This window comes from Molothrus ater, chromosome 6 (genome assembly GCF_012460135.2).
Source record: "Molothrus ater isolate BHLD 08-10-18 breed brown headed cowbird chromosome 6, BPBGC_Mater_1.1, whole genome shotgun sequence".
Classification (NCBI taxonomy): Eukaryota; Metazoa; Chordata; class Aves; order Passeriformes; family Icteridae; genus Molothrus; species Molothrus ater.
In genome coordinates this window covers 16,987,112-17,011,552 of record NC_050483.2, presented here as the reverse complement: position 1 = coordinate 17,011,552, position 24,441 = coordinate 16,987,112, and the positions used below count along the sequence as shown (strand labels likewise).

The 24,441-nt window shown below is 41.0% G+C and overlaps 1 protein-coding gene across 1 annotated transcript in view; it reads left to right on the top strand.

Annotated features, from left to right (window-relative positions):
- Positions 1-20,148, top strand: part of LOC118687549 (mucin-5B) — a 42,120-nt gene extending 21,972 nt beyond the window's left edge. Inside the window, exons 20-47 of the mRNA XM_036384573.2 lie at positions 66-204; positions 920-1,030; positions 1,462-1,641; positions 2,034-2,270; positions 3,140-3,296; positions 3,510-3,638; positions 4,085-4,169; positions 4,372-4,409; positions 5,470-5,625; positions 6,857-6,949; positions 7,564-7,805; positions 8,320-8,497; positions 8,791-9,041; positions 9,467-9,650; positions 10,173-10,365; positions 11,010-11,188; positions 11,668-11,737; positions 11,890-12,011; positions 12,387-12,418; positions 12,862-13,039; positions 13,611-13,715; positions 14,369-14,409; positions 14,970-15,092; positions 16,010-16,105; positions 17,413-17,541; positions 18,410-18,449; positions 19,121-19,244; positions 19,786-20,148. Of these exons, the coding sequence (XP_036240466.1) occupies positions 66-204; positions 920-1,030; positions 1,462-1,641; positions 2,034-2,270; positions 3,140-3,296; positions 3,510-3,638; positions 4,085-4,169; positions 4,372-4,409; positions 5,470-5,625; positions 6,857-6,949; positions 7,564-7,805; positions 8,320-8,497; positions 8,791-9,041; positions 9,467-9,650; positions 10,173-10,365; positions 11,010-11,188; positions 11,668-11,737; positions 11,890-12,011; positions 12,387-12,418; positions 12,862-13,039; positions 13,611-13,715; positions 14,369-14,409; positions 14,970-15,092; positions 16,010-16,105; positions 17,413-17,541; positions 18,410-18,449; positions 19,121-19,244; positions 19,786-19,960 (3,787 nt within the window). The 3' untranslated portion in view covers positions 19,961-20,148. The remainder of the gene's footprint in view (positions 1-65; positions 205-919; positions 1,031-1,461; positions 1,642-2,033; positions 2,271-3,139; positions 3,297-3,509; positions 3,639-4,084; positions 4,170-4,371; positions 4,410-5,469; positions 5,626-6,856; positions 6,950-7,563; positions 7,806-8,319; positions 8,498-8,790; positions 9,042-9,466; positions 9,651-10,172; positions 10,366-11,009; positions 11,189-11,667; positions 11,738-11,889; positions 12,012-12,386; positions 12,419-12,861; positions 13,040-13,610; positions 13,716-14,368; positions 14,410-14,969; positions 15,093-16,009; positions 16,106-17,412; positions 17,542-18,409; positions 18,450-19,120; positions 19,245-19,785) is intronic.
- The last annotated feature ends 4,293 nt before the right edge of the window (positions 20,149-24,441 follow it).

Below are 24,441 nucleotides of genomic sequence, written 5' to 3'. Positions count from 1 at the left end.
GTTTGAGGTTAAGGAAAGCCCATGTTTCATGCAAACATTGTTATTCTTTGCATTTTGGTTCCCAGCACCTGCAACAAAAGGCAATGGAACTGCACGGACAATCCCTGCAAGGGAACCTGCACTGTGTATGGAAATGGGCATTACATGAGCTTTGATGGGGAGAAGTTTGATTTCCTGGGAGACTGTGACTATATCCTAGCTCAGGTATCAATTTATTTTCAATTTCCCATCCATATGCTTTTTACACCCCACAGTGTAGGCTTCAGTCTGGGTAATTAAAAGGCATTCCCATACAAAATAGCCAAACTAATGAGCAGAGCCTACTCCCCTCCTCTTGCACCTAGAGCTGATAGAGTGAGATTTTCCAAATAAAACAAAGCAAATTGACTCTCAGAAGTGACACAAGAGGGCACTGTGTGATCCCAAATGATTAACTCCTTGGTTGGACTGCCCTTTCCTGAAGGCATTCCAGCATTTTCAAGGGAAAGGAAAATGTGGTGTCGAAAAGTGTTTCCATGAGTCATCCAAGACTGACATTATTTTTGTTGTGATGGAAGCACACAGAGGGTAACATGTGAGCCTAATATATAATAATTGCATGTAATGAAACAGCACTCAGTGAGACATTTTGTCATCCCCAAATTACAGTTTGTTTTTCTAATTTTAAGAAAATACATTTTTACCTTTTTGGACTGTTGCTATGATAAGTTCATTTCTCTCCTTAGTTTTTCTTTTTAAAAATCCTGGTCAAATATGCATCTGCCACCAGGTCATTTTCCACCAAATACTTCCAAAATTCTACAGTTTTAGTGAATAAACAAGTCAGATCAGAGTGTCATTCATTTAGAGCTCCTAAAAATGCTTATGACTGGTCTAGTTGCCTGACAAGATCTAATAGAATGTTATCTGTTTTTCTGAGGATTTTTGCCCTAATAACATGGATGCTGGCACCTTCCGGATTGTGATTCAGAACAACGCCTGTGGGAAGTCACGCTCCATCTGCTCCCTAAAGATCACACTGATTTTTGAGGTTTGTCTAGAACTACTCATAACCAAGGAGCTGTAGTCTTGATTTTGTAGTAATTACTGTATCATTCTCTTTTATTCCATCTCAGTTGCTGCTAGAAGTACCTATGGAAGTCAAACAGCCAGCAAGCTAAGGCAGGGAAGTTGGGAAAGCCTTAGGTTTTTGATGTTAACAGGGATTGAACACTTCTGTGGATGAGGGGAAAGATGCAAGGAGTCAACAACACTACAAATGTGCATTTGTGTGTGTGTGTGTGTGTGTTTGCATTTGTGACAGTAGGTTCTGTGTATCTGTGGCTGTGGCTCACCTATCTACCAAGACAGAGTGTGAAGATGACAGAAAAATAAGACAAAGAATGAGAGGCAGAGTGCCAGTGCTTTGCACTAAGTTTTCTATTGCTTTTCCTTCCATGCAATGTATCTGTTCCTTTGTAGAACAGTGAAATAAGGCTTTTGGAAGGAAGAATTCAGGAGATAGCCACTGATCCAGGAGCTGAGAAAAATTACAAAGTGGACCTCAGAGGAGGTTATATTGTAATTGAAACAAATCAAGGGATGAACTTCATGTGGGACCAAAAGACTACTGTTGTTGTTCACGTGGCACCCTCTTTCCAGGTAAGTAGGGGGTGGACTGGGAGTTATGATTTCAAAGTCAGAGTTATGCATCCAGAACTGGAGCCCCAGTTTTTCCAGAGCCTGGAAAAAAAGGCTTGGAAAAAGTTTGGTTTAGTGGACAAGAAGAAACAGGAAGCAGGCCACATCTTGTGTTTTATTGCACTGTTCAGTCAGTATAAAACACTCCAGAATATTTGGGGCTAGAAGTATTGATAACACATTGGGAGTGTTTATGTCACTTGAAGTTCAACTTTTTCTGAGCCATTTTTTGCTTTCTGTTTAGAAACTTGCACCTATTTTGCCTTTACAGGCTCTATAAATTATTTCTGTTAAAGAGTGGGCTGCACTCAAAATAACAAAAAGCATTATCTGTGCCTACACACATTACACAGGGAAAAGTCTGTGGTCTTTGTGGGGACTTTGATGGCCGCTCAAGGAATGACTTCACAACCAGAGGGCAGTCCATGGAGATGAGCATCCAGGAGTTTGGAAACAGCTGGAAAATAACAAGCACCTGCTCAAATATAAACATGACAGACCTGTGTGCAGATCAGCCTTTCAAGTCTGCCCTGGGACAGAAGCACTGCAGCATCATTAAGAGTAACATCTTTGAAGCCTGTCACAGCAAGGTAATCCTGTTCTCTCATCCTCAATGATTTCACACTAGATATTTGTTGCTGTTTTGCAGCACATTTGCAGCATATTTTTAGTATTGAAGCTACGACACAGTAGTACTCGGCTACTTCTCTCAAAACCTCACTTCACAGCTGTGCCTATTAAAACAGTCGCACAGTATTGAGGAAGCAGCAGTGCCTGTTTTGAACAACTGAAGATAAAGAGGATAATAGTTGGCCACCATACAGAAGCAGAAAGTTAGGTATCTGTAAAATGTACAGATAAGTTAGTGTAGGACTGTTTGTGTTGTGATCCTTGGGAAGTTCATTCAAGTTATCTAAAGAGACTAATTATTTGATTTATTTGAGTCACAAATTAAATTAAACAGAAACAAAGCTACTCTTCTTAATTAGAATGTCTATACAAAGCTTCAGTGCACTTTAATAAAAAATTTTAAAAACAAACTTGGCTTAATTTCCTTTGTTAGTTTATGTTGGCAATGGTTAAAAAACAAGAGATATGAAGTTTAGAGGAAATGGGATTTTCTTTCATACTCAATCACTGTCTCTCAGTTGAAGAGTGTACACACTGTGTAGTTGTGCTAAGCCAAAGCAAGGTAGTTCAGTCCTGCAGAAATCACGATGGAAAGGCATTTTAAGTGTAAGTGGCAGCATTATACATATGAGAATAGGAAGATTTAGAGTCCAATTCTACCAGGCAGGTGAAAATAGAAAACTACCTGTTGTGAAATATCATGGCTCCTTCATGACAATCTTAGTCTGTCACAAACCATGTACATGACAGAAATTCAGAACCCTTTCCCTCATGAAAACACAGTGCAGCAGACACAGCTGTGGTGACAGCTCTGTTGGTGTTTTGACAGGTGAACCCAATTCCATATTATGAATCTTGTGTGTCTGACTTCTGTGGCTGTGACAGTGTGGGAGACTGTGAGTGCTTTTGTACCTCAGTTGCTGCTTACTCGAGGAGCTGCAGCAGAGCTGGTGTCTGCATCAACTGGAGAACCCCTGCCATTTGCCGTAAGTACTGCAGGGAAGTGCACACAGAAAGCAGTGCCCCTGGTGCTCCGGCACACGGGATACAGAAGAGCAGAACACCTACATTGCTATGCCTGTGTGACTGAACAAGCTCTTTTTATCATGTTTATTTAATTAAAATCTTTTCAACAAGATTTAAAAAATAGTCCCTGCCCAGTATCTGAGACCTAAATGTTTTTTATTCTTCTATTCCAGCTGTGTTCTGTGATTATTACAATCCACCTGACAAACATGAGTGGTTCTATAAGCCCTGTGGAGCCCCTTGTCTAAGGACCTGCAGAAACCCACAAGGGAAATGTGGGAACTTGCTGTACAGTTTAGAAGGTAATTCTTCCTTGACTTTAATGCAGTTTATGGGAGTCACAGCTACTAGTCTGGTTTTAAATGTCTGAAGCATCAAGGTGACTGAAAGGTTATCCCATCTGTCCCAGAAATTCATTGACCACGCCTTGCTAATTCCCTGTGTGATGGTGCCATTCATAGCATCATTTGCCTGCTTCTTTTAAATATATGAAGAGATAAAATATAATATATATTTTAAACCATTAAATATAAATTTGTATAGAATACTTATCTGTTGACAAATGTAGTAAATTAAAACTTTGGGGAGAGAGGTAAAAAGGAGACTTGGAAAAATAATTGGTAGTAAAAAGAACATTCATACTGGAATCACATTCATTTGGGGATCAAATCTATCTTTGGTAGAGGTATTTATGTGCTTTCCTGTGCCCATGTAACTCAGACTAAGAATACTTTGTTTAATTTTCCAGGCTGTTACCCAGAGTGTAGTCCTGACAAGCCGTATTTTGATGAGGAGAGCAGAGAGTGTGTCTCCCTCCTCAACTGCACTTCATGGTAGGTCAGTTGATGGTGAGAAAGGTAGAATAGGACTGAAAAGGACAAACTAGGAGATGTTCTGTTAATGTTTATAGGCAGTGGCAATTACCATTAAATCCAGGAGTCGTTTTTTTGTAAAAATAGGTACAGTTACAGACAGTGTTATTCCATATACAAATTAATTTCAATAAAACAATTCTTTTTTACTCTTTCTCTTCAGCAATCCTGAAGAGAAACTATGTGCTGAAGACTCCAAAGGTAACTTTTCACCCTCACCATGCATTGAGTAATGGCAGGAATGCAACAACCCAACATCACATATTACATGTTACCAAACATATTGGTAATAGGAGGCCAGACAGGTAGTTTAGTATGTGGGTGCAAACCTGCACAGATATACTTTGATAGGCAAAATGCAGCCTGTGACCTCAAGAACTGTGTAAAGGATAATCATGAGGAGGAAGGAGACAGGTGTAATATGTAGGATTATCTTACACAGGTTAATACCGCTTTTCCACTTTTCCAGCTCCTTGGTAGTCAGTGAAGACAGATAGATAGTAGCCTGTAGCAGGCACTTCATGGTACCTCTTTTAATAAGTACTTTTAGAACAGGGCAAATCTTGTAGAAGTGCTGACCATTCATTTAATAAAATAAACTAAGACAGATAGCTTATTAGATATGTGTTTGTGTGCCTAAAGGACACATTTGGTTAAGGTACAGCATCAGTTCATCCCCATATCTGGGAGAAAGCACATCCCAAAACACAGGGTGACCCAGTAGATAACACATTTACATTTTAGCTGATTTTGTTACAGTAATAGATACACTTCCTTTGGTTCTTACATGTACAGTCTCCAAAATCTGGAGAACTTCTCATATATTTAAATGGAATTGTGTACCATTGCATGCTCCTCATTTGTGGATGGAAATTGCCATGCAATGACTCCAGAGCCAGTGTTTCGTGACTCAGAAAGGCAATAATCCCAGTCACATTCCCTGCCCAGAGAGAGTTCTCCTGTGCTCCATGCTAAGTTAGGACAGTATCAGTTCTCATGTTTTTACCAACCAGTAATTCCTCCATGCAAGCTGACTCCAAGAAACACCAGCAAACAGAAAAATCCAGCATACTTTAAACAAATGAGATAGACTCACAGTGCAGCTTCTCAAATAGCAACTAAGAAAGTTTCTTAGCCAGGTAATTTATGCTTGATGTTGTGACCTTCAGAAGGGTAAATACAGAGTTTTGTTTGCTTTTCACTTGTATTTATATTGCAAGTGTCCTCTGTTGCCATGACATTTTCTCTTTTGGTGCCTCAGTTTGCCTGTGCTGCTACAATGGGAAGACCTACACCTTAAATGAAACTGTGTACAGCCACATGTCTGGGACCAAGTGTGGTGAAGCTGTCTGTGGACCTAATGGACAGATTATTAAAACCCTTACCAACTGCAGAACTCCACCTACACCAGCACAAGGTACTAGATTGATAAGGAACTTGATGGTGATTCTGTGGAAGTCCACAATGGTAATAAGATTTATCCATCCTGGAAAAAGAATCCTACAGCATGTCTAGGATAACAACAGAATTTAAGACTTTTGAAGTTTCAAAACTGAGGGATCAGAGCTTGTGGGTCTTGTGGTGAGGACCAAAAGTGCAATCTTATAGATTCTTGCTGACCTTACTGTCAGTGAGGTTAAGAGAGAATAGAAAGATTCAGTAATTTTTCATACAACCTTTACAATAAGCTTGAGCATATCACACTTGACACTCTGGTGTCATTAGTCTCAATATTTCATAATTCTAAATCTTTTTTTCTCCTTCTTATCACCCATAACACGTTCTGGTTTTTATTGTACTGTTTTCTGCATTGGAATAAGTGAGTCTTATACAGGTCACTTTTCTTATGAAAATAAAGCTTCCTGGCAGTTAACTCCTGTTCAAAAGATATCTTCCAGCATGAATGGAATGTGAAAAATCAGAAAATTTTTTATCTCTTTTTCCTAAAAGATATAAAGAAAAGTGGGGAATTTGCCACATGATTTTTACAAATAAAAATAAGTGGCTAAATATATATATATATATTATCCTGGCAGCAAATTATACAAGGGCAACAAAGAAAATGAAATGTTAGCTTCTCTTCCCATGTGAGTGGAAGAGCTAAATACTTGATGGTGAACGCGTGTCTTTGGTATTTACTGAAAATGTTAAAAAATTGAATAAGTACAGTGGAGTAGTACCTAGTAAAGGCAGGATTACTGAAAGCAGAATGCAGGTGGCATAGTAAAATGTCTACATGATCTGTTTCTATTTAAACCAACAGTTTCTTTGAAAGAAAGCACTAAAAATCCAAATGGAGTGCCACTGGAAATCACCTCTCCAAAGTCAGGTGAAGTACTGCAGGGCTAGAAACATTAAATTGAAATGAATAAATGACACAAGAAGAGGTGTTTATTGTATTCTGTATAGGAAAAAAAATAACTCGATGTGGCAGGGTGTGTGTGTAGTATTCGAGCACCCTACTGTGTAATAGAGGGAGTGTTTATAAATACAGAAGATGGTTTCCATGTGGACAGAATGTAGGGGGGATAAAAAAAGATTTTTTAAATTTTAGTTTTTTTGTAGTTGTAGAGAATGTAAGAGATGTTGTAGGGCTTGAAAGTAGAGTAGTGGAGGATTTAAATACTATTTCATTTGATTTCCTGCAGAACCACATATGAAATATGTAACATCTGCACCTCCCTCATCAGAGGTAGCCACTCCCTGCTTCTGCAATGACAATGGACAATTGATACAAATGGGTGAGAAACCATGCAATTTATTTTCTGCACCATTGACATGGAAAGATGTATTGATAGATAAAAGTGCTTCAGCGAGTGCTCATTCTGCCTGTCACAGTTAGATATTACCAGAAGTTGCTACATCTTTGAACTGTAGCTAACACCTTCAGAACTACAACTCTCCCATATCCAGTAACTCTGTTCTGGTTTGAATACCCCTGGTGTAAAGAAACTTATAGCAGTTGCTGATGTCAGCAGAGCCCTGAATCCCAAACTGCTGAACATGAGCTTGTAACTGACAATAATATTCCAAAAGCAGAGGAGGAAAGACTCTTCTTCATCTGTTAGTAGCTCCTGCTTCCCTTAGCTCCTGGTGTTTGTGTCTGTGAAGAGCAGATGCACTTGGTGATTTACTCAGTATTGGCTCTTCTTGTACTCATTTTCAATTCCTTCCAATGTACCTAAGAGCAGGATTTCAGATTAGGCATTGTGGCCCTCCCTCAGTCTTTGCCTTTGGATGAGCTGCTGTCCAGTTTAGGAGCTACAGACAGTCCCCTGAGCATGGCTATTGGGTACAGATAAATGCAGGGCTGAGAATGCAGCCTCAGGCTAATACTTGGGTTTTGTCCTTGCAGGAGGAAATGTTTCTCTGCCAGTGAATGTATCAGGTCGTTGTGCTTACTCCATCTGCAATAAATCATGTCAGATTGAATTAATTTGGGCAGAGTGTAAAACTGGTCATACTGAGACCCTCAAGGCCTGTGATCCACGTTCTGAAACCTGCCCACCAACACCTGCTCCTGGTGTAACAAACCAAGTTCCTGCTCCCACAAGGACTCCTGTGAGTGATTGTCTTGCACTCAATCCTCCCAGAAAGGTAAGAAACTCTAAAGAAGATGTGTTTCATCATTCATCATTCCACCATTCATGCATGGCCTGCAGCCAAGGTTTGGTGTTCTCCTCTGATGCTGGTATCCAGCACTACAGCTGGACTGTAGGTGTGGCTGAATAAGATGATTTAGAAGTATGCCAGAAACCCCTCACTGAAAGAGTAAGTCGAAGATTCTTCTGTTCACCTGAAACACCTAAATGATTGTATGTGAGCAGAGCTACCTAAACTGAACAAAGAGTAGGAAGCCACATCTGGCAGTGTCCTACCACCAGAAGTCATCAGGACCCTAACATATATACCAAAAACAGTAGATATCAAAGCTCTCGTTATTCCTATATGGTTCATATTGCCTGGTTTCCAGAGCCAAAGTAAACACTGAATTTTGCCATGCTAGACAATTAACTGAATGGAATGTGGTTGCTGTGTGTGATTTTAAAGATTTTGTGACATTACTTTGTTATTTGCCTTACCTCCTTTTTTTTTTTCAATTAATCAATAGTTTAATGAAACATGGAACCTTGGAAACTGCCATACTGCCACTTGCCTGGGAGAAGGAAACAATATCAAATTGTCTGTCATGACTTGCCCACCTCAGCAACTGAAACTCTGCGTCAATGGCTTCCCGATCACAAAACACTCCGATGAAACTGGTTGCTGTGAAGTCTCTGAGTGTCAGTGTAAGTGGCAGTAGAATTCCTGAAATTTATGTTATGTTCAGCTGGGCCTCAAAAAGGAAAAGTCAATCTGGTCAACTTCTGTATTCTGTTAATATCAATTCAGTAGGATACAATGGAACAGAAATCCCATCTGAAAGCTTGGCTGTTGAAAGCAGATGTCCTTGCTAGAGTAATTTTTTCTTTATCAAACTGGATATTTGTGTCTGACTGGAAGCAAGTAAAAAGGTTAAAACCAGCTTGTACTTACAGGTAGCTCAGAAGTCAAACTTGAAGCCTCTCATTCTGTCTTCTAGGTATTTGCAGTGGGTGGGGAAATGAGCATTATGTGACTTTTGATGGAGCATATTACCATTTTAAAGAAAACTGCACCTATGTCCTTGTGAAGCCAATTCACCCTGACTCTCACAACTTCAGGATTCACATAGACAACTACTACTGTGCTGCCACTGGTGGAGCAATCTGCTCAATGTCCCTCATCATTTTTTACTCCAACTCTGTTGTTATTCTGACACAAGCAAAGGAACATGGAAAAGAAACAAATTTGGTAAAGTATTGTGTTTAAATGAATTCTCAAAATTATTTTGTTGTAGTTATATTACTGTACTGCCAAATGTCCTGTGATGACAAGGGATTAAGCTTATAAAATATGGAATGGGTAAGAAATGCAATTGCTTTGCTTCTTCTCTCTCTTTTTTGCTTTGTATCAATAGAATCTGTATATTCTAAAAATCTGAGAAATTATCACATAGCTGAAAATTGTGGTTTTCATCCTGATAGGAGTATTCAAATATAAATTGCAACATATTAAAAAGGAATATTAGACAACTGCTTAAATGACTGACTTTGACAGACATCATTTGGTGCACCTAAGGTCTGAATTTGTGCCGCTCTGCTTTCCAGTTGCACTTATCATGTTCCTTACTCAGTGAAGGAGCATCCATAAAAACCTTTTGTTTCTTCCCTTTTTAGATTTTGTTTGATGACAAGAAAGTTGTTCCAGACATTTTTAAGAATGGTATCAGGATAACCAGTTCTGGCCTTTATGCCATAATTGAAATACCTGAATTAGAGGTTTACATCTCCTATAGTCGACTTGCATTTTACATAAAACTCCCTTTCAGCAAGTTTTATAACAATACCATGGGACTCTGTGGTGAGTGTCCTCATCAGCTGACAAAAGTTATTGCTCTGAATTTTCCTCCTTCTGTCTCATTCTCTTGTAAAATCTCTAAATGCTTGCAACTTCACTATTTCTCAAAAATGTTAATAAATTTATTTAATGGAAAGACACTGTCAAGAAATGTAGTTTTAAGTCATACCTTTCATTCTATTCATGGTCTGTTGGGGGATGGAGATAGCATTTTTCTAGGCCCTCCCTTTTCATCATATCTACTTCATATAGGAACGTAGGAAATGTGGAGAGTCCTGTGCCATCTCAGTTACTCTGGCCACCAGAAGAACTGTATCAACCAACACATCAATTCTGGTTTTCATGAGTAGTTGGCAAACTGTTTCTTTGAGTCTTCACTTCCTAGAAACAGTTTGCGTGAATTTATCCAGAATCCCACATGTTGCAGCCTTCACACAAGGAGGAGAACTTCCCCCCAGGCTTTCTCTAAAAGCAGCTTCATCAGCATCAACTGTCCTTGAACTGTCATTTTTATATTGCTACCAGGTACCTGCACCAACCAGAAGTCTGATGATGCTATGAAGAGGAATGGTGAGGTCGTCAAGTCCTTCAAAAAGATGGCACTAGATTGGAAAGTCCCATATCCTACCAACAGATACTGTAACCCTGGTGTCTCACAGCCATCGAAGATTGAGTATCATCAGCATTGTGTGCCTTCTAATCTGTGTAAAATCATCTGGTAAGACAACTCCCAAAAGTATCAGAAAAAGAAGTCCACAGGGTAATTTCATTCTTCACTAAATGGCTTGGGTGAACTGATTCTAGGATATGAAGAAAATACAGCCTTGTGAAACTGAGCAGTGAACTGATGTGTATGCTCTTGAGCTTGGCAGATATTTTTAAGCTGCATCAGCAAAATCAGTCTTCTCTTAATTGTGTCTGCTGCTTGGCACTCCCTCTGCCTGTCAGTTCTGGAGAGGGCAAGCGGGAACTAGCTATAATTCAGTATCTGAAAGCTCTGAATGATATGAAACACAGTCAGAATATAGTAAGCAAATATATGTGTCTGTTTTTAAAATAATTTTGTTGTTTAAAGCAGGATTTTCAAACATGCTGGCATAAAAACGTCAGTATATAGACTTACAGCTATGAGCTGTGCAGGAGCCTTTGCAGGTAGCAGTCCAACGTAATATTGTTTCCTTTCAAAGCATTGTTAAGAATGGCAGGTAAAGCTCATTCTTTATTAAGCTGCCGGGGTGTGTTGCCTATGAGAACAATTTGTAGCTGTACCTTGAGGTTTTGCCGGGAGCAGGGGGGATGGTTTGGCTCTGAGTTGAATTCTTCCTTGGAAGTAGCCCAAGGTTTTTTCTTTGCTTTGTGAAGGACCCTGACGGAGTGCCACGGCGTGGTGCCCCCCCAGCCCTACTACGAGGCGTGTGTGGCCAGCGGGTGCTCGGAGGAGCACCCCAGCACGGAGTGCCAGAGCATGCAGACCTACGCGGCGCTCTGCGGGCTCCACGGCGTCTGCGTGGACTGGAGGAGGCTGGCGAGCGGGCAGTGCGGTGAGCCTGGGAACGGGCAGCGAGTTACGGTGGAAAACACCCCCTGGGGTGAAGCAAGTCCGCTCTGCTCTGCCCTCCCCTGCTGCTCTGGACCTGAGAAAAAGCAGAACAAACCAAAGCGGTTGTTCCAGCCCAGACCTGGTGCAAAAACAAGGGGGAACCAGGCCCAAGGCGTCTCCTGCGTAGCTCAGCCGAGGAGTCGTGTGTGTTCCCGCAGCTTGGGCACTAGATGGCAACGCACCGCTTCTCCCTGCGCGCTTCGCCCTGCTCGGGCCACCCCGGGAATCGGGGCGAGCGCTGCTGCTCCTGGCGCTTGCACCCTGCCGGCCCCATCGGCCCCTCTGGCCGGGGCTGCAGGGCCCCCTTGCCGGGCCGTGCGGACCCGGGAGCTGGCTGCGCGCTTTGTCCCTTCGTGTCCCTGCATCGGAGGGTACCCCTGGGTCTGGGCTCTTTAACTTGTGTGTTGCAATGTTCCACAGAGGCCAGCTGTCCTCAGGATCAGGTGTACAAGCCATGCGGGGAAGCAAAAAGAAACACTTGCTTCAGCAGGTGCGTCATTTCCTATAAGGCGTTTTTCAAGTCCATAATGTGAAGATTGCCGGGGAAATTTGAAGTTCACATCCCCTTAGAATTTAGGTGTCTTGATTGCCCTGGGCAATTTTTGCCTCTCGTTCATTCTCATTTATATTCTGTTTGTGCAGAGGAGTCGTTATGAACACCCTTCCTTCCCAAAATAGCACATCAGTGTTTGTTGAAGGATGCTACTGTCCTGATGGAAAAATTCTGCTGAATGATCACGATGGCATTTGTGTGTCAGTTTGTGGTAAGAAATGGTATAAATGGTGCTATAGAAGTGGGGGTCAGAGCCTGACTAGAAGTGCATATTAAGGGGTTTGTTTTGGGTACAGAGGAAATAGGGGAGATCTTGTTACTGACCCTTTCTGGTGAAGCTGGAAGCATTCCAGATTAAGAGCTTCTGCCTGCTCTTATATGCAAAAGATGCAACTTTCAAAAGAACAAAGAATAGCATGTTTAAGATGTTTTTGTGTTTACAACCTGTGACTTTGCACTCTGAATTTCTCTTTCTCTTGGTGGCTGTTTCCCAGATTTCAATACCTTCCTTCTGTTCATGTTTTTCTCCTTCTGTTGTTTTCCCTGATGGAGTTACCTTTAAAGTAACATCTAATTAATTTTATAGGTTGTACTGCACAAGATGGGTCAGTGAAACAGGTAAGAGAAAGAAAAATACTGTCTTTATAGTTTATCTGTGTTCTGTGACCTTCTGCAAAAATGACTGCATAATTTGTTTCTTTTAATTTTAAGCTTAAAAACCAGTGAACTGCAATGACACTGGGGAGAAAATCAGATTTTATTAATTCCAGAACTTGTTTAATCACTTGAGGTACAGAAGCAGAAAGAGCAGTTTTTGGGAATCAGTTTCCTGGTAGAACTATCAGGCTTTCCTCCTGGAAACACATAAACCTGAAAAAGAAGGTGGCAAATAGTGGCATTTTTTCTTACTCTTTCCTTCTTCTCCCTCTGGGATTTGAATTGCAGTTTTCCTACACAATAAATTCGGTCAACCCAGTCCTACACTGGCTTGCAGAAGGCATTCATTGATATATTCCTTCCAGGTTTTTCTCTCTGAACTGCTACCCCTCTTGTTTTTATAGCCCAGAGAGGCTTGGGAACATGACTGCCAATACTGTACTTGTGATGAAACAACCTTGAACATCTCTTGCTTCCCCCGCCCTTGTGCTAAATCTCCACCTATCAACTGCACAAAAGAAGGCTTTGTACGCAAAATAAAGCCACGTCTGGAAGACCCCTGCTGCACAGAGACAGTCTGTGGTGAGTAGATCCTTCTCTTGCCATAATATGACAACATTTGCCTTCATCAGTAATCCTAAAGTGAGATGTGATGCCCCACAGCACACTGGAGTGGTCATTTTTCCATCTACGTGCCAGGAGGTCTTGCTAGCAGAAAAAAAAATCCTCTGGTCCACCTTGTTCTCTAAAATTAGTGCCATGACCTGACAGCTATTTACACTGGAAAGTCTCCTGTGGATCATTGGGACCAGCAGGTGCTCCACAGGATCCTTTAGCTCTTGTCCTTTTGAGATGAGAGGGTGATCCTTTCAGAGAGATTCACTCAGTAGAAGAGGCTTCCCTAAAGCTTCCTGTAGAGGTTCCTGACATATGTTTGCCCTCAGCTTTGCATTTGCACCCTCCCAGTCCCAAATGCCCACCACAGCACAGGAGTATCCTGCTCCTAAACCTGGCCATTCCCAGTATCTGTACCAAGATGCAGGACAGAGAATCCTGGCAATGGTAATAGGATGGTTTTTTTCCAAGCTCTCTCCACAAGTAACACTGCTGGATGGGAGGCTTTGGCTTACTTTGTCTCTGCTGTGTATTGCAGAATGTGATATAAAAACCTGCATTATCAACAAAACAGGATGTGACTTAGGTTTCCAGCCAGTGGTTGCTATATCTGAGGATGGTTGTTGCCCTATCTTCTCCTGTAGTAAGTACCTTGTTTCCTTAAGATGTTTTATTTATTCTTTGAAGTATTTGATTTTTATAAATGAGGTAACATAAAAGGCAGAAGCCTTTTCCCTTCCCTTCCCTCTCAGCCTTTACAATTGGGCTATTTTTTTTTTTTCTTTTTATGTCCCCCTTTTTTTTTTTTTTTTTTTTGGAGTTAGAATAACTGGTTCAGGTTCTCTGTAGTCAGTATTCAGGGAGTGTAAGCTATTGACCATGTACTGAATGATGGTTAAAGTGAACCCATCCAGAAGCTCTGCTGCCAAATTATATTTCCAGATTCACACACATAAGCCCGTTAGCTTTGTTACCAGTACAGTGGCTAACAATAAAGAAAAGGTCAAGTAATTTCAAGTATAGATAAAAAACCACAAGGCAAATAAATTTTACCTTATGGAAAATACTGGGGTATAGAATTATCCCCACTTGATGCATAACATCTTAGCAGATGCTACATGTGGGCATCTGAATACCAAATATCACCATGTACTAGTTGCTTTTTCCCCCCCTCTTGTGTGGGCTGTTAAGTTCATCTCTACTCTTTGACTTCTCTAAATCACTCACAATTCAGAGATGAGTACAGAAACTGCATCATTCCTAGCACAACAACCTTTTCATTTTTTTTCCTTGCAGTACCAAAAGGTGTATGTGTTTCTGAAGGAGTTGAATTTAAGGTAGGCCTTCTTCCAGACACTTCTTCCTAGGAGTTAATGTTGCTTGAGTCAGAATTATCTGAAGTTCTTGTTTTCAACATTCATACAAAAAGCAGGATTAGAATGGCTTGTAATTCTTCCCTGCCAGTAGTCTCCCTCCCAACACCAAGCAATCTGTGATTCTGGGACAGGTTATTCAATAGGTAATGCTAGAAACCAGTAACTTGCTTACTGAAAGAGATCTTCCCTGTGCTTTAGAGTCAATGGGTCAGAATTGTAATTGAACACAAATTTTAAAGCTCATTGAATGTTGTAAGATTACTGCTTGGTCAAACTGACCAAAAATGCTTGGAATTTATGAGAACTCATTTAACATCACTCATACACTTGGGATTGTCAGCCTTGTGTTCATTTTGTGATACCAATGGTGAAGTTTTAGAGATCTGGATGTGTATTCATTTCAGAAAATTCTTCCAAAAGTAAACCTCATAAGCATTAGTTTTTTCAATAGGCCAGGGGGATGTTTATTCCAGAACCCTCTGAATTCTTGTCATGGTTTTCTCTCTCCCCTGCATTTCCAGCCAGGGGCAATGGTGCCTAAGAGCTCTTGTGAGAACTGTGTGTGCATGGATGAGCAGGATCCCGTGACACAGACCAACCGCATCCAGTGCCTTCCAGTGCAATGCCAAACCACCTGTCAGCAGGTCAGCACCTCCTTGACCACAATGCCTGATGAGTTGAAACAGGGGCAGTGTAACTGCTTCGTCTGTGCAACACAGCAGGATAGACTCTTCTATTGATTGTTTTGTAAAGTCCTTATTAGGGTGCTGTTATTTTTGCTCCAGCAAATTTAAGAGGCCACCTTTGGAAAAGTGGTCTGAGGGGAAGTAATTACAAACCTGTTAAAGTCTGACTGCTGAAAAATGCTGTGTCATTCTGTTCATGTTCTCCATTGTCAGCTTATAAATTAAGATTGTGAGGAAACTGCACAGTATTTCCAGACACTTTCACTTGTGGATGGGGAATACTCAATTACTCCTTAGTACTTGTGAGAATTAGCTCTCAAGTTGTTCAATCTGTTACTGAATATAAGTAGGGTGGTGGCTTTTCCACTCATGCCCAGATAAGGACAGATGCACCACCAATGTTAAAAATGGGCAAAAGCTTTCATTACACTTTTTCCTGAAGCCAGCCACAGCCACAGCCACCAGAAAACCAATGCATACCTAAAACACAGCAGAGAAAATCTTCACATGTCTGACATCAATAGTTCTTGTAGATAATCATATCAGACCAAGCTGTGGTGGCAGACTGTGCAAGTTATCACGTGCTAAATTAATTTATTTCACCTCTTTTGTGTGTTAGTCTGAAGAGAAGAATAGTCAATGACAGGGTCTTCATGGCAACTGAAGTACCCAGAAGTCATTATTCAGTAAGGCAGAAAAATTACCAGCTTTGATTGTCAGGCTTAATGTAGTTCCAGCAGATTTCAAAACACAACAAAATTGAAACTAGAAGGCTGGCTCGTTTCCTCTGCCATCTTCAGTGTAGCTTTGATCCAAAGACGCTTCAGCAACAAGACACAGATTAACATGGATAAATGGAAACTTTATTCCCACAGGGTTTTCGCTATGTGGAAGAGAAGGGTCAGTGCTGCAGCCAGTGCCAGCAAGTGGCATGTGTGGCAAATTTTCCTTTTGGCAATGTGACCATTGAGGTAAGCACTCCCATGCTCTGCACACAAGGCTGAACTATCAAAAAGACCTCAGCATTTTTTCAATCAGTGCCATGCATTTCAAGGCTGGGAGAACCTCAAGGAGATGTAAAAATGTCTGTGTTTCCAAAGTGAATGTAGATGTTCATACAGCTGTTCCCTGCTGTGTGCATCTCATAGGCACTACCATGTTGACAATTATATTCTCTGTCAGGAATGGAAATCATGTTACCTCTGCTTCTCTTGACATGAAATAGCAAGAAAGAATTTAGAAGGGATGGTGACATGGTGTGATACTGCTCCTGCAGAGATACATTGTGCTAGCTTCACATCACACTGCTCCCATCTGAAGCAGTTTCATTATCTTGCCCTGAAGATACAGGGATACAGTGTGAGCAAGCTGATATAGCTGTGCTGCCACTGGTTCTGAATTTGCTGAGGCAGAAACCAAGTGACACAGCTGCTGTATTGTTGTGTGACTTGGTAACACACACAGCTAATACATCATGTCTTGTGAATGTAGCGTTGTGTAGGCAGAAGCTGAGCCTTTTAAGGATGGGCTTGATGATCCCACCCTCGATATGGCTTGGTCTTTTATACCCTTAATGATACTATGATTTCATGATTCTAGCTTTTTTTGGTTTTATTACAGCCTGCTACTCCTGTGTATGGTTAATGGTGCTGTTTCAACCGGTGGCTTGTCTTACATGCAATTGCTTCTCTGATAGCTCCTGTGTTCTATGTATTTTCTATTTCATCTTTTTATTCCTTGATAATTTATCTTACAAGCTAGATTTTTCTGTTCCAATATATAGTTTTTATCTCTGCATGAGGAGGCTTTGCCGTTATGCATTAGTCTCTTTTGCAAAGACATTTTTTTTCTCTTTCACTCCTTTTCATTTTCTTCCATATATTAAAAAAGAAAATTGTTGAAATCCTTTGAAAGAGCTATTTTTCTTTTGTGTATATTTCAGCCCACAAACATTAGCACACCTACCTTCTGGCATTTCTGTTAATACCTTTATGCTCATTCTGCCATTCTTTCATTCTTTCCCCCTGGGAGGCCACAGAAGTGATTTTGCATAGAATGGTAGTGGGCGAGCTTGGTACCTAATTTGTAGATGTGAGTTGCAGACATCTCAGCCCTTTCAGAGTGATATCAGCAACCCAGTCTCTGCCAGTTCATTGACTTTATTACTGTTTCAGTTTTCTAATTTTATAGCTATACTCCATTGGCTTGGGGTTTTTGTTTGTCTTTGTTTGTTTGGTTTTGGTTTTGTTTTTTAATTATTTTCTTCTGTTTTTATCAGGTTGGAAAGAGTTATAAAGATCCATATGACAACTGTACTCAGTACACATGCACTGAATCAGCAGGCCAGTTTTCCTTGACTAGTACAATAAAGGTCTGCCTACCATTTGAAGAAGCAAACTGTGTGCCAGTAAGTATTTTACAGCCAGAAAAAGACTTCTGTAATGAGCCCTGATCCTGGCCTGGGAGTTATATTTGCTGAGTACTTCTTGATCTTTCCTTGTTTGAAGGAAATGTGCTTTTCCAGCCCTGTGTCCCATGGAAATAAGCCAAAAATATTTGCAAACAAGATCACACCATTTACATTGTTGTGGGATAAGCATTAGAACTTGAAAAAGAAGGGTATCGGAGCAATAGCAAGGAAGGATTTTTCATCACTTGAGAAACATCAGTGTTATAAAATGCAATTGAACAAGTGGTAACTCACCATGGAACCTTGTGGGACTGATGAACAAAGTGTCTTCTGATATGTGGTGTTCCATTAAGTGAGGAAATGGAACAGGAATGAACAAGGGGTAATATTCATACCCAGGCTTTCAGCTATTGGTGGTTCCCAGTAACTTTCAGTAGCATTTTGGGACTTCACAGCAGATCAAAGCAGGGACTAGGACAGCCATGTACTTGAATTAGCTCTGGGGTAGGCTCTGCCCAGGCCAGGCTGTTCAATTCCAGGGACAGCTGTCAATCTCTGTCTCTGGCTGGGGTTTTTATGCTGGCTTCAATAGGACCTAAATAAGATCAGGCATGTATTGCAGGGCATCTTACCTGGCTTGTGAGAGGATATATAGTTCTAAGAAAATTCCCTCTCTTCCTTGCTGGGTGATTTGTTCTGGTTTGGGTTTTTTAAGCAGCTTTATATATAATTGGTACACAAGTAGGTCTGATGAGGAATGTGCATGGATTAGAGATGAGGGACTGTAACTGAGCTCTCATCATTGCTACTGTCTGCTTAGGACTACATGCATCTGAACTGACTGTTCTGGTTACTTTCAATACAGGGGACAGTTGAGGTGTCTTCAGATGGCTGTTGTAAGACATGTGAGTGCATTAAATCACTGCTTCTCTGCTCCAATACTGTTTGGTCCTTCCCTGCTTGTAGCCCTGTTTCTGCAAGGATTGAGAGCCTGCAGATTCCACAGACTGAAAGACAGTTTTACAGCAGCAGAACTGTTCTGTACCTCACAGCCAAGACTAAAAATCTGCCTTATTCTTCCATTGGGAACACTAAAATTTTTTATCTCCTTTTCTGTGTTTTTAAATAACTGAAATACTGTTAGCTTGAACTGTACTCCTGATAAGAAAACTTGCAGAAGATATTCTCTGTGTTCTTGCATCTGCAAATTGCATAGAAATAAAGTTTTGGGGTTTTTTCTGTAGCATCCACTCAGAAATCCCAGTTTGTTATAGAGCCACATATGTAATTTATAGCCATGTTAGAAAAACCTAAAGCCTTCATGCCTCCTTTAGGTCTTGATTCAACAGTATCTTTACATGCTAAAGCTAGTCCACAAATGGGAAAGTACATTGACTGGTGGGGAATCATTTTGCTGAATTAATGCCTCTTTGCACTCTCATTTGTGGTTTTGGTTGTGCATTTGAACTGTGAGAAATTTTACTAGGATGAATTGTCCTTGGTTTACTAGCAGATACCTTTCAAAACATTTGTTCCCCAGTCTGAAGAAGCTTAACAGAAGTATTCTTCTGCCCAGGTATTGACCTACCCCACAAATGCAAACGCAATGTGAAGGAGCAGTACATCGTCCATGGCAACTGCAAGTCAGCTGCTCCTGTCCCAGTGCCCTTTTGTGAAGGGATGTGCAGCACCTACTCCGTGTAAGTAGGAAGCCTTTCTCTGTCCTCCTCTGTGTCTTGTCTTCCTGGGTTCTTGTCACCAGTGGGCTGCTGCTGTTTGTCCCCTTCCTGCTGTTTGTTGGGAAACTGGGTGTGCAGAAGAGCAATCATTAGCAATGGCTTCAGTGTGATTGAGTGCCTTATCTTAGTCAGGAAAATAGGTCCCCTGGGAAAGACGTCAGCTACATTTATTAAACCTGCTCTTAAGCATGTCCTTGTATGGTTTTTGAACAGCTCTAGGAGGCTTTCCTGCCTTTTGTTCTCTGCATGAATTGCTCCTTTCTGTCTTGCTAGAATGGGCCTAATCCAAAATCCACCAACGTTACTGGGATTTTCCCCACTGGTGTCAAAGGATCTGACCCTGCATGGCCAATAGGATCCTGAGGAAAGGCTGTTATGAATAAGCAGAAGAATAGACAGGAAATTTTGCTCCTTAGTAATATGTGCATTTGGATCAGCAAATACGGATGAGTTTGGGAAGACCACAGGCAGCAGACTGATATGAAAAATCTCATTTCTATAGGTATTCTTTGGAGGCCAGTGAAATGGAACACAAATGCACTTGCTGCCATGAAAAAAGAAGTCACAAAGTGAAGGTGGAACTAATTTGCTCGAACCATAAAACAGTCCAGTTCACATATGTGTACATAGATGAATGTGGATGTGTGGAAACAAAATGCCCAAAGAGGATAACATGATTAAAACTAAAGGAAACATTTCATCCCCCATTTAATCCTTCCCTAGCAAGTGAGTAGTTTAGAAAACAGCTGTAAGTAACCTTCAAATGACCATAGTAGCGCTTTTTCTTTCTGGTATTATATGCAGTTATGGAAATTAGCTAAGATTTTACTCTAAATGTTTGTAGAATAAACTGCATTTCAAAGAGGACTTGTTCTCCTGTTTCAGTGATGCTGCTAACGGGGCAGAGTGGCTGATGTCTTTAATCTTACACTGATATTATAAACCAAGGTTATTACAAGATACTCTAGAGACAACTGATGCCTTTCAAAAGTCCTGCCTGAAGAAAGTGCACATTTTTAAACCATAACCACATGTATTTAATTTCCCTTAGAAGTGAAACAACAATCACTTCCACAGCTGCAGTTCACCCAGAGGCAGGACTTGGCTCAGGGCCACATTTCTGTTCTTCTCCCAGCGGTCCCAAATCTACTTTGGCTGTGACTCTGGGTCACTGGAGGAAGTCAAGGTGGTTTTTTTCCTTCCTCACAGTGAGCACTATATCAGGAGTGGAAAAACATGGATCTTACATATACACTACAAAATGAATATATTTGCACCCTTATTGGGAGTCCTTATCTCACTGGGGGTTTTTATTATTTGCCAGCATCAATCCCTGATCTGTGTGTTAGTTCAGTCTCTCTACTGGTTGCATGACTGTGATTTGTGTTACAAATAATTGGTTCTCAGCTAGCCTGCCCAGTGGTACTGGTGACAGTATTTCATGTGGATAGGGATCAAGATGATCCAACAATACCTTGAGAGTGCACAAGGAAGGCAGGTGGTTCTGTTATTTGAGCAATTTGTATTTTGTGACCTGAAGGAGAACTGAAGCCTGTGACTTTCTTAGTGTCCTGCAGCCTGCTGAGGAGGCTTTTTTGAGAATTGTTTTGCAGAGAATGCTTTTGAACTGACCAAGTAGATATGATATTCATTATACTTTAGCTTTCCATTTTTAAAGTGTTGCAGCTCTTGAGCCCCAAGGAATCTTTAATTTGCTTATTTTTCATAATAAATCCTGCCAGCAGATGTCACGGTTCTTTGATGTGTACTGTTTCATCATGGTGTTACCGATCTTAAAGTTGTGGGAATCCTTGATGTCGCTTGATTATAAGTTATAGGAACCTCCAAATAATTCAGCTAACTCTCTGTGCAATGCAGCTCCCTTGGAAGGCACAATTGCTTGATTGAGGCTTATGTACAAATTTCACATTAATCCAGAAAACTGTTTTTATTGATACAAATCAAGTGCACAAATGCTTTTGCAATGCAAAGAACAGCACACACACACACAAAAAAAAAAAAAAAAAAAAAAAAAAGCCATCCCTTTCTTTCCTCCTCGCCTTTCCCCCTCAGGGAAGAGGTCATTCCTCATTCTTGAGTGCTTTTGTCATCAGATAGTAAGTAGACTCTGTAAGTAGTCATATACACACTCATGCAAATCAACCAGCCAACCAACCCTGCAAATCAATAATTGTCAGCCAGATGACTTGGCAGGAACAAGATCAGAAACCTTTCACATCTCTGCATTATCTTCAGGTGGGAGAAGGGAATAAGCCACAATCTAATCATGCCAGCTGTCTTTAGATTTCTATTCTCTTGTCTGTTTCAGTGATGATGAGATTTTACACAGAAGCTGAGAATGGCATTGATTTAAAGGCATGCTTTCTTGCTTATTTTTGGCATGCATTTTGCTTTTCAGGCCAGTGAAATGCTCCAACCAAAGACATACTTCCATCTCCAGGATGTTTTTGATCATGTGAAATCTCACATGCACCTTCCTCATTCCCAGATACACCTGGCACTCCATTTACTCACTCAATCCAGCATCTACTGACCTATGTGATACTACTTAGAGGCCAGGTTTTAAGGAGAACTTTCTGATTCTCTGTTTGGAGGTGCAGAGTCTTACTTAGCTGGCAGCAAGGTAAAACCTTTTTAATGTGAATTTCAGCTTCTTTAGCTAACAGTCAGTAAATAAAGACAGTCAGTAAATATTACAGAATCATAGAATATGCTGAGTTGGAAGGGACCCACAAGGATCATTGAATCCAACTCCTGGCCCTGCACAGGACATCCCCTGGAATCACACCATGGGCCTGAGAGCATTGTCCAAGTGCTTCTTAAACTCTGCCAGGCTTGTGCTGTGACCACTTCCCTGGGCATCCTGATCCAGTGCTCAGCCACCCTCTGGGTGAAGAACCTTTTGATAATATCCAACCTAAACCTGCCCTGACACAATTTCATGCCGTTCCCTTGGGTTCTGTCACTGGTCAGAGAAGAATTCAGTGCCTACCCTTCCTCTTCCCCTCATGAGGAGTTTGTAACTGCAATGAGGTCTCCACTCAGTCTTCTCTTTTCTGGGCTGAACAGGCCAAGCGACCTCAGCCCCTTCTCATACAACTTCCCCTCAAGACCCTTTACCATCTTTGTTGCCCTTCTTTGGACCCTCTCTAATAGTTTAATATCTTGTATTGTGGTGACTGTAACTACACACAATACTCAAGTCAATGGGCCAAACATCTCTCTCTGCACAAAACCAAAAATCAGTCTGGAGGCTGTTTGATCAAGATGCTGACAAGCTGGCCCTTCTTGGTTAGAGCCTGTGCCTCTGCATGCAGCAGCAGCATTGCTGCTTATACAGAGCAAGCTGGACTGCAGCAGAAGTCTGTGTCCTTCTTTAGGCTGTTGCCACTAGCTCCCCACCAGAAAGGCAAAGTTAAACACAGGTGACTTTGCCTGAAAGAGCTTGATTTGACCATGATCCTGCTGCTGTTGCTGTGTGGCTGCTTCTCATGTGTGCCAGGGTCAAGCTTTCATCTGTAGCCCAAGGCCATCTCTTCCAGTTACTGACTGGTCTCTGCAAGTCAAACATTTCCCTGGTGCAACTCAAGAAAAATCAGTGGCATGACTCCAAGTACTGTTTCTTCCTTTTGCGTGAATTCTTTACACCAGCACAAACTTCAATAGGGTAACCCCAGGAGAACCTCAGAGCTCAGCTGAGCCAGCTGGGCCAGGGCTCAGCTGGTTTCAGCCTGTAGCCATTCTTTCCTTATCATGCGAGGATGGTACTCCCAACTCACTGAACAGTTCTGAGCCAGCACACCAGGAAGTACTGTCACATATTGCTAAAATAAATATTTGTCAGAGATACTGCCTCATGTCAGGTGAACAATTCCTAAGACACTTCATCATTTTACTGGTGTGCTCTGAATCTGGATTGCTGTTATAAGATGAAATCTGACTTGCCTATTGGTTTGAGGCTTGGAAAGGTCAGTTCACAATGCTACTTTCATGTATTTTAGCTAATTTTTTTTTTTTTTTGCTTTTGTTACCAGTTATTGGCATTTGCAAGGAGGAGTAGAAAATTCAGGTTGTACTCTGAATTTTTATTTGGGGAGAGGCGCTATTCTTTGACCTAGTTCTCTACTGAGTGATCCCCTGCTGTGGAATCTGACCTGTAGTGTTATCTATGATGTGGTTTATCGAGATCAATCTTTTCTGATATCTAGAATCTCAAGCTGAGAACAAAGACTGTGAACTGTAAATGCCCTCTGATACAGAAGGGATTGTTTAAAAGAATGCTGCACCTACTTTGTTTCAGTGTACCAGCTTAACAATTGGAAAGTTGCAAGGTAAACATGAAAAAATTTGTCTAAAAATCACTCAGGAAAGTTATCTGATTAGTAATGAACCAGAAAAGAAAAGAATCTGGCAAATTCGATGGATCATCGTTTAGGTAAGGGGGAGAATAAAGATTGAGTGGTCTGAGAGCTGTGCCTGATGCTTCTACAGATTCCTATGTTCAAAGACATGTTCTTGGCCTTGTTTATATTTCCCTCCTGATCTAAGATAAGGACAAAGGTAGGCTTTTGTTTCTTTTATATGATTGTAACATTTAAGTCCATAAAGCCTTCATGCAGTGATATACAACATGGTATTTGCTACTTACCTGGTATCCAAAACATCCTTTAGAGAAAAACTGTGACGATTTTCCAGAGACACAAAGACAAAAGTATCAGTTGTGAAAATCTTTCTTGTTTTTACACTTCAAAGGATCTGATTATTCAGTATCTTTAGGGCAACAATAGAGTCTCAGTTTACCTTGTACAGGGCCATTCTCACAGCCATTTAAACCTCTGACAATCGAAATGCCTCTCAGGAAAGCAGCCTCCTTGGAGGCCTGCCTGGGTGATTGGCCTTCTGTCAGGAGGAGGCCACAGTTCGATCATGAAGCCACAGACACGTCATAATTTCTTAAAACACTTTACTTTTCTCTAAAACACGTGAAGCCTCAATTTCCATCAGTAGTCTGTAAAGCAGTTTAATTGGTACTCCCTGGCTTTATTTTTATTTTAATTTAGATGCAATCTTCCTGAAACTGTGGATTGACACTTTGGGTCACAGATATCCCTGTTTCACTTGAGCTTGATTTCTCCAA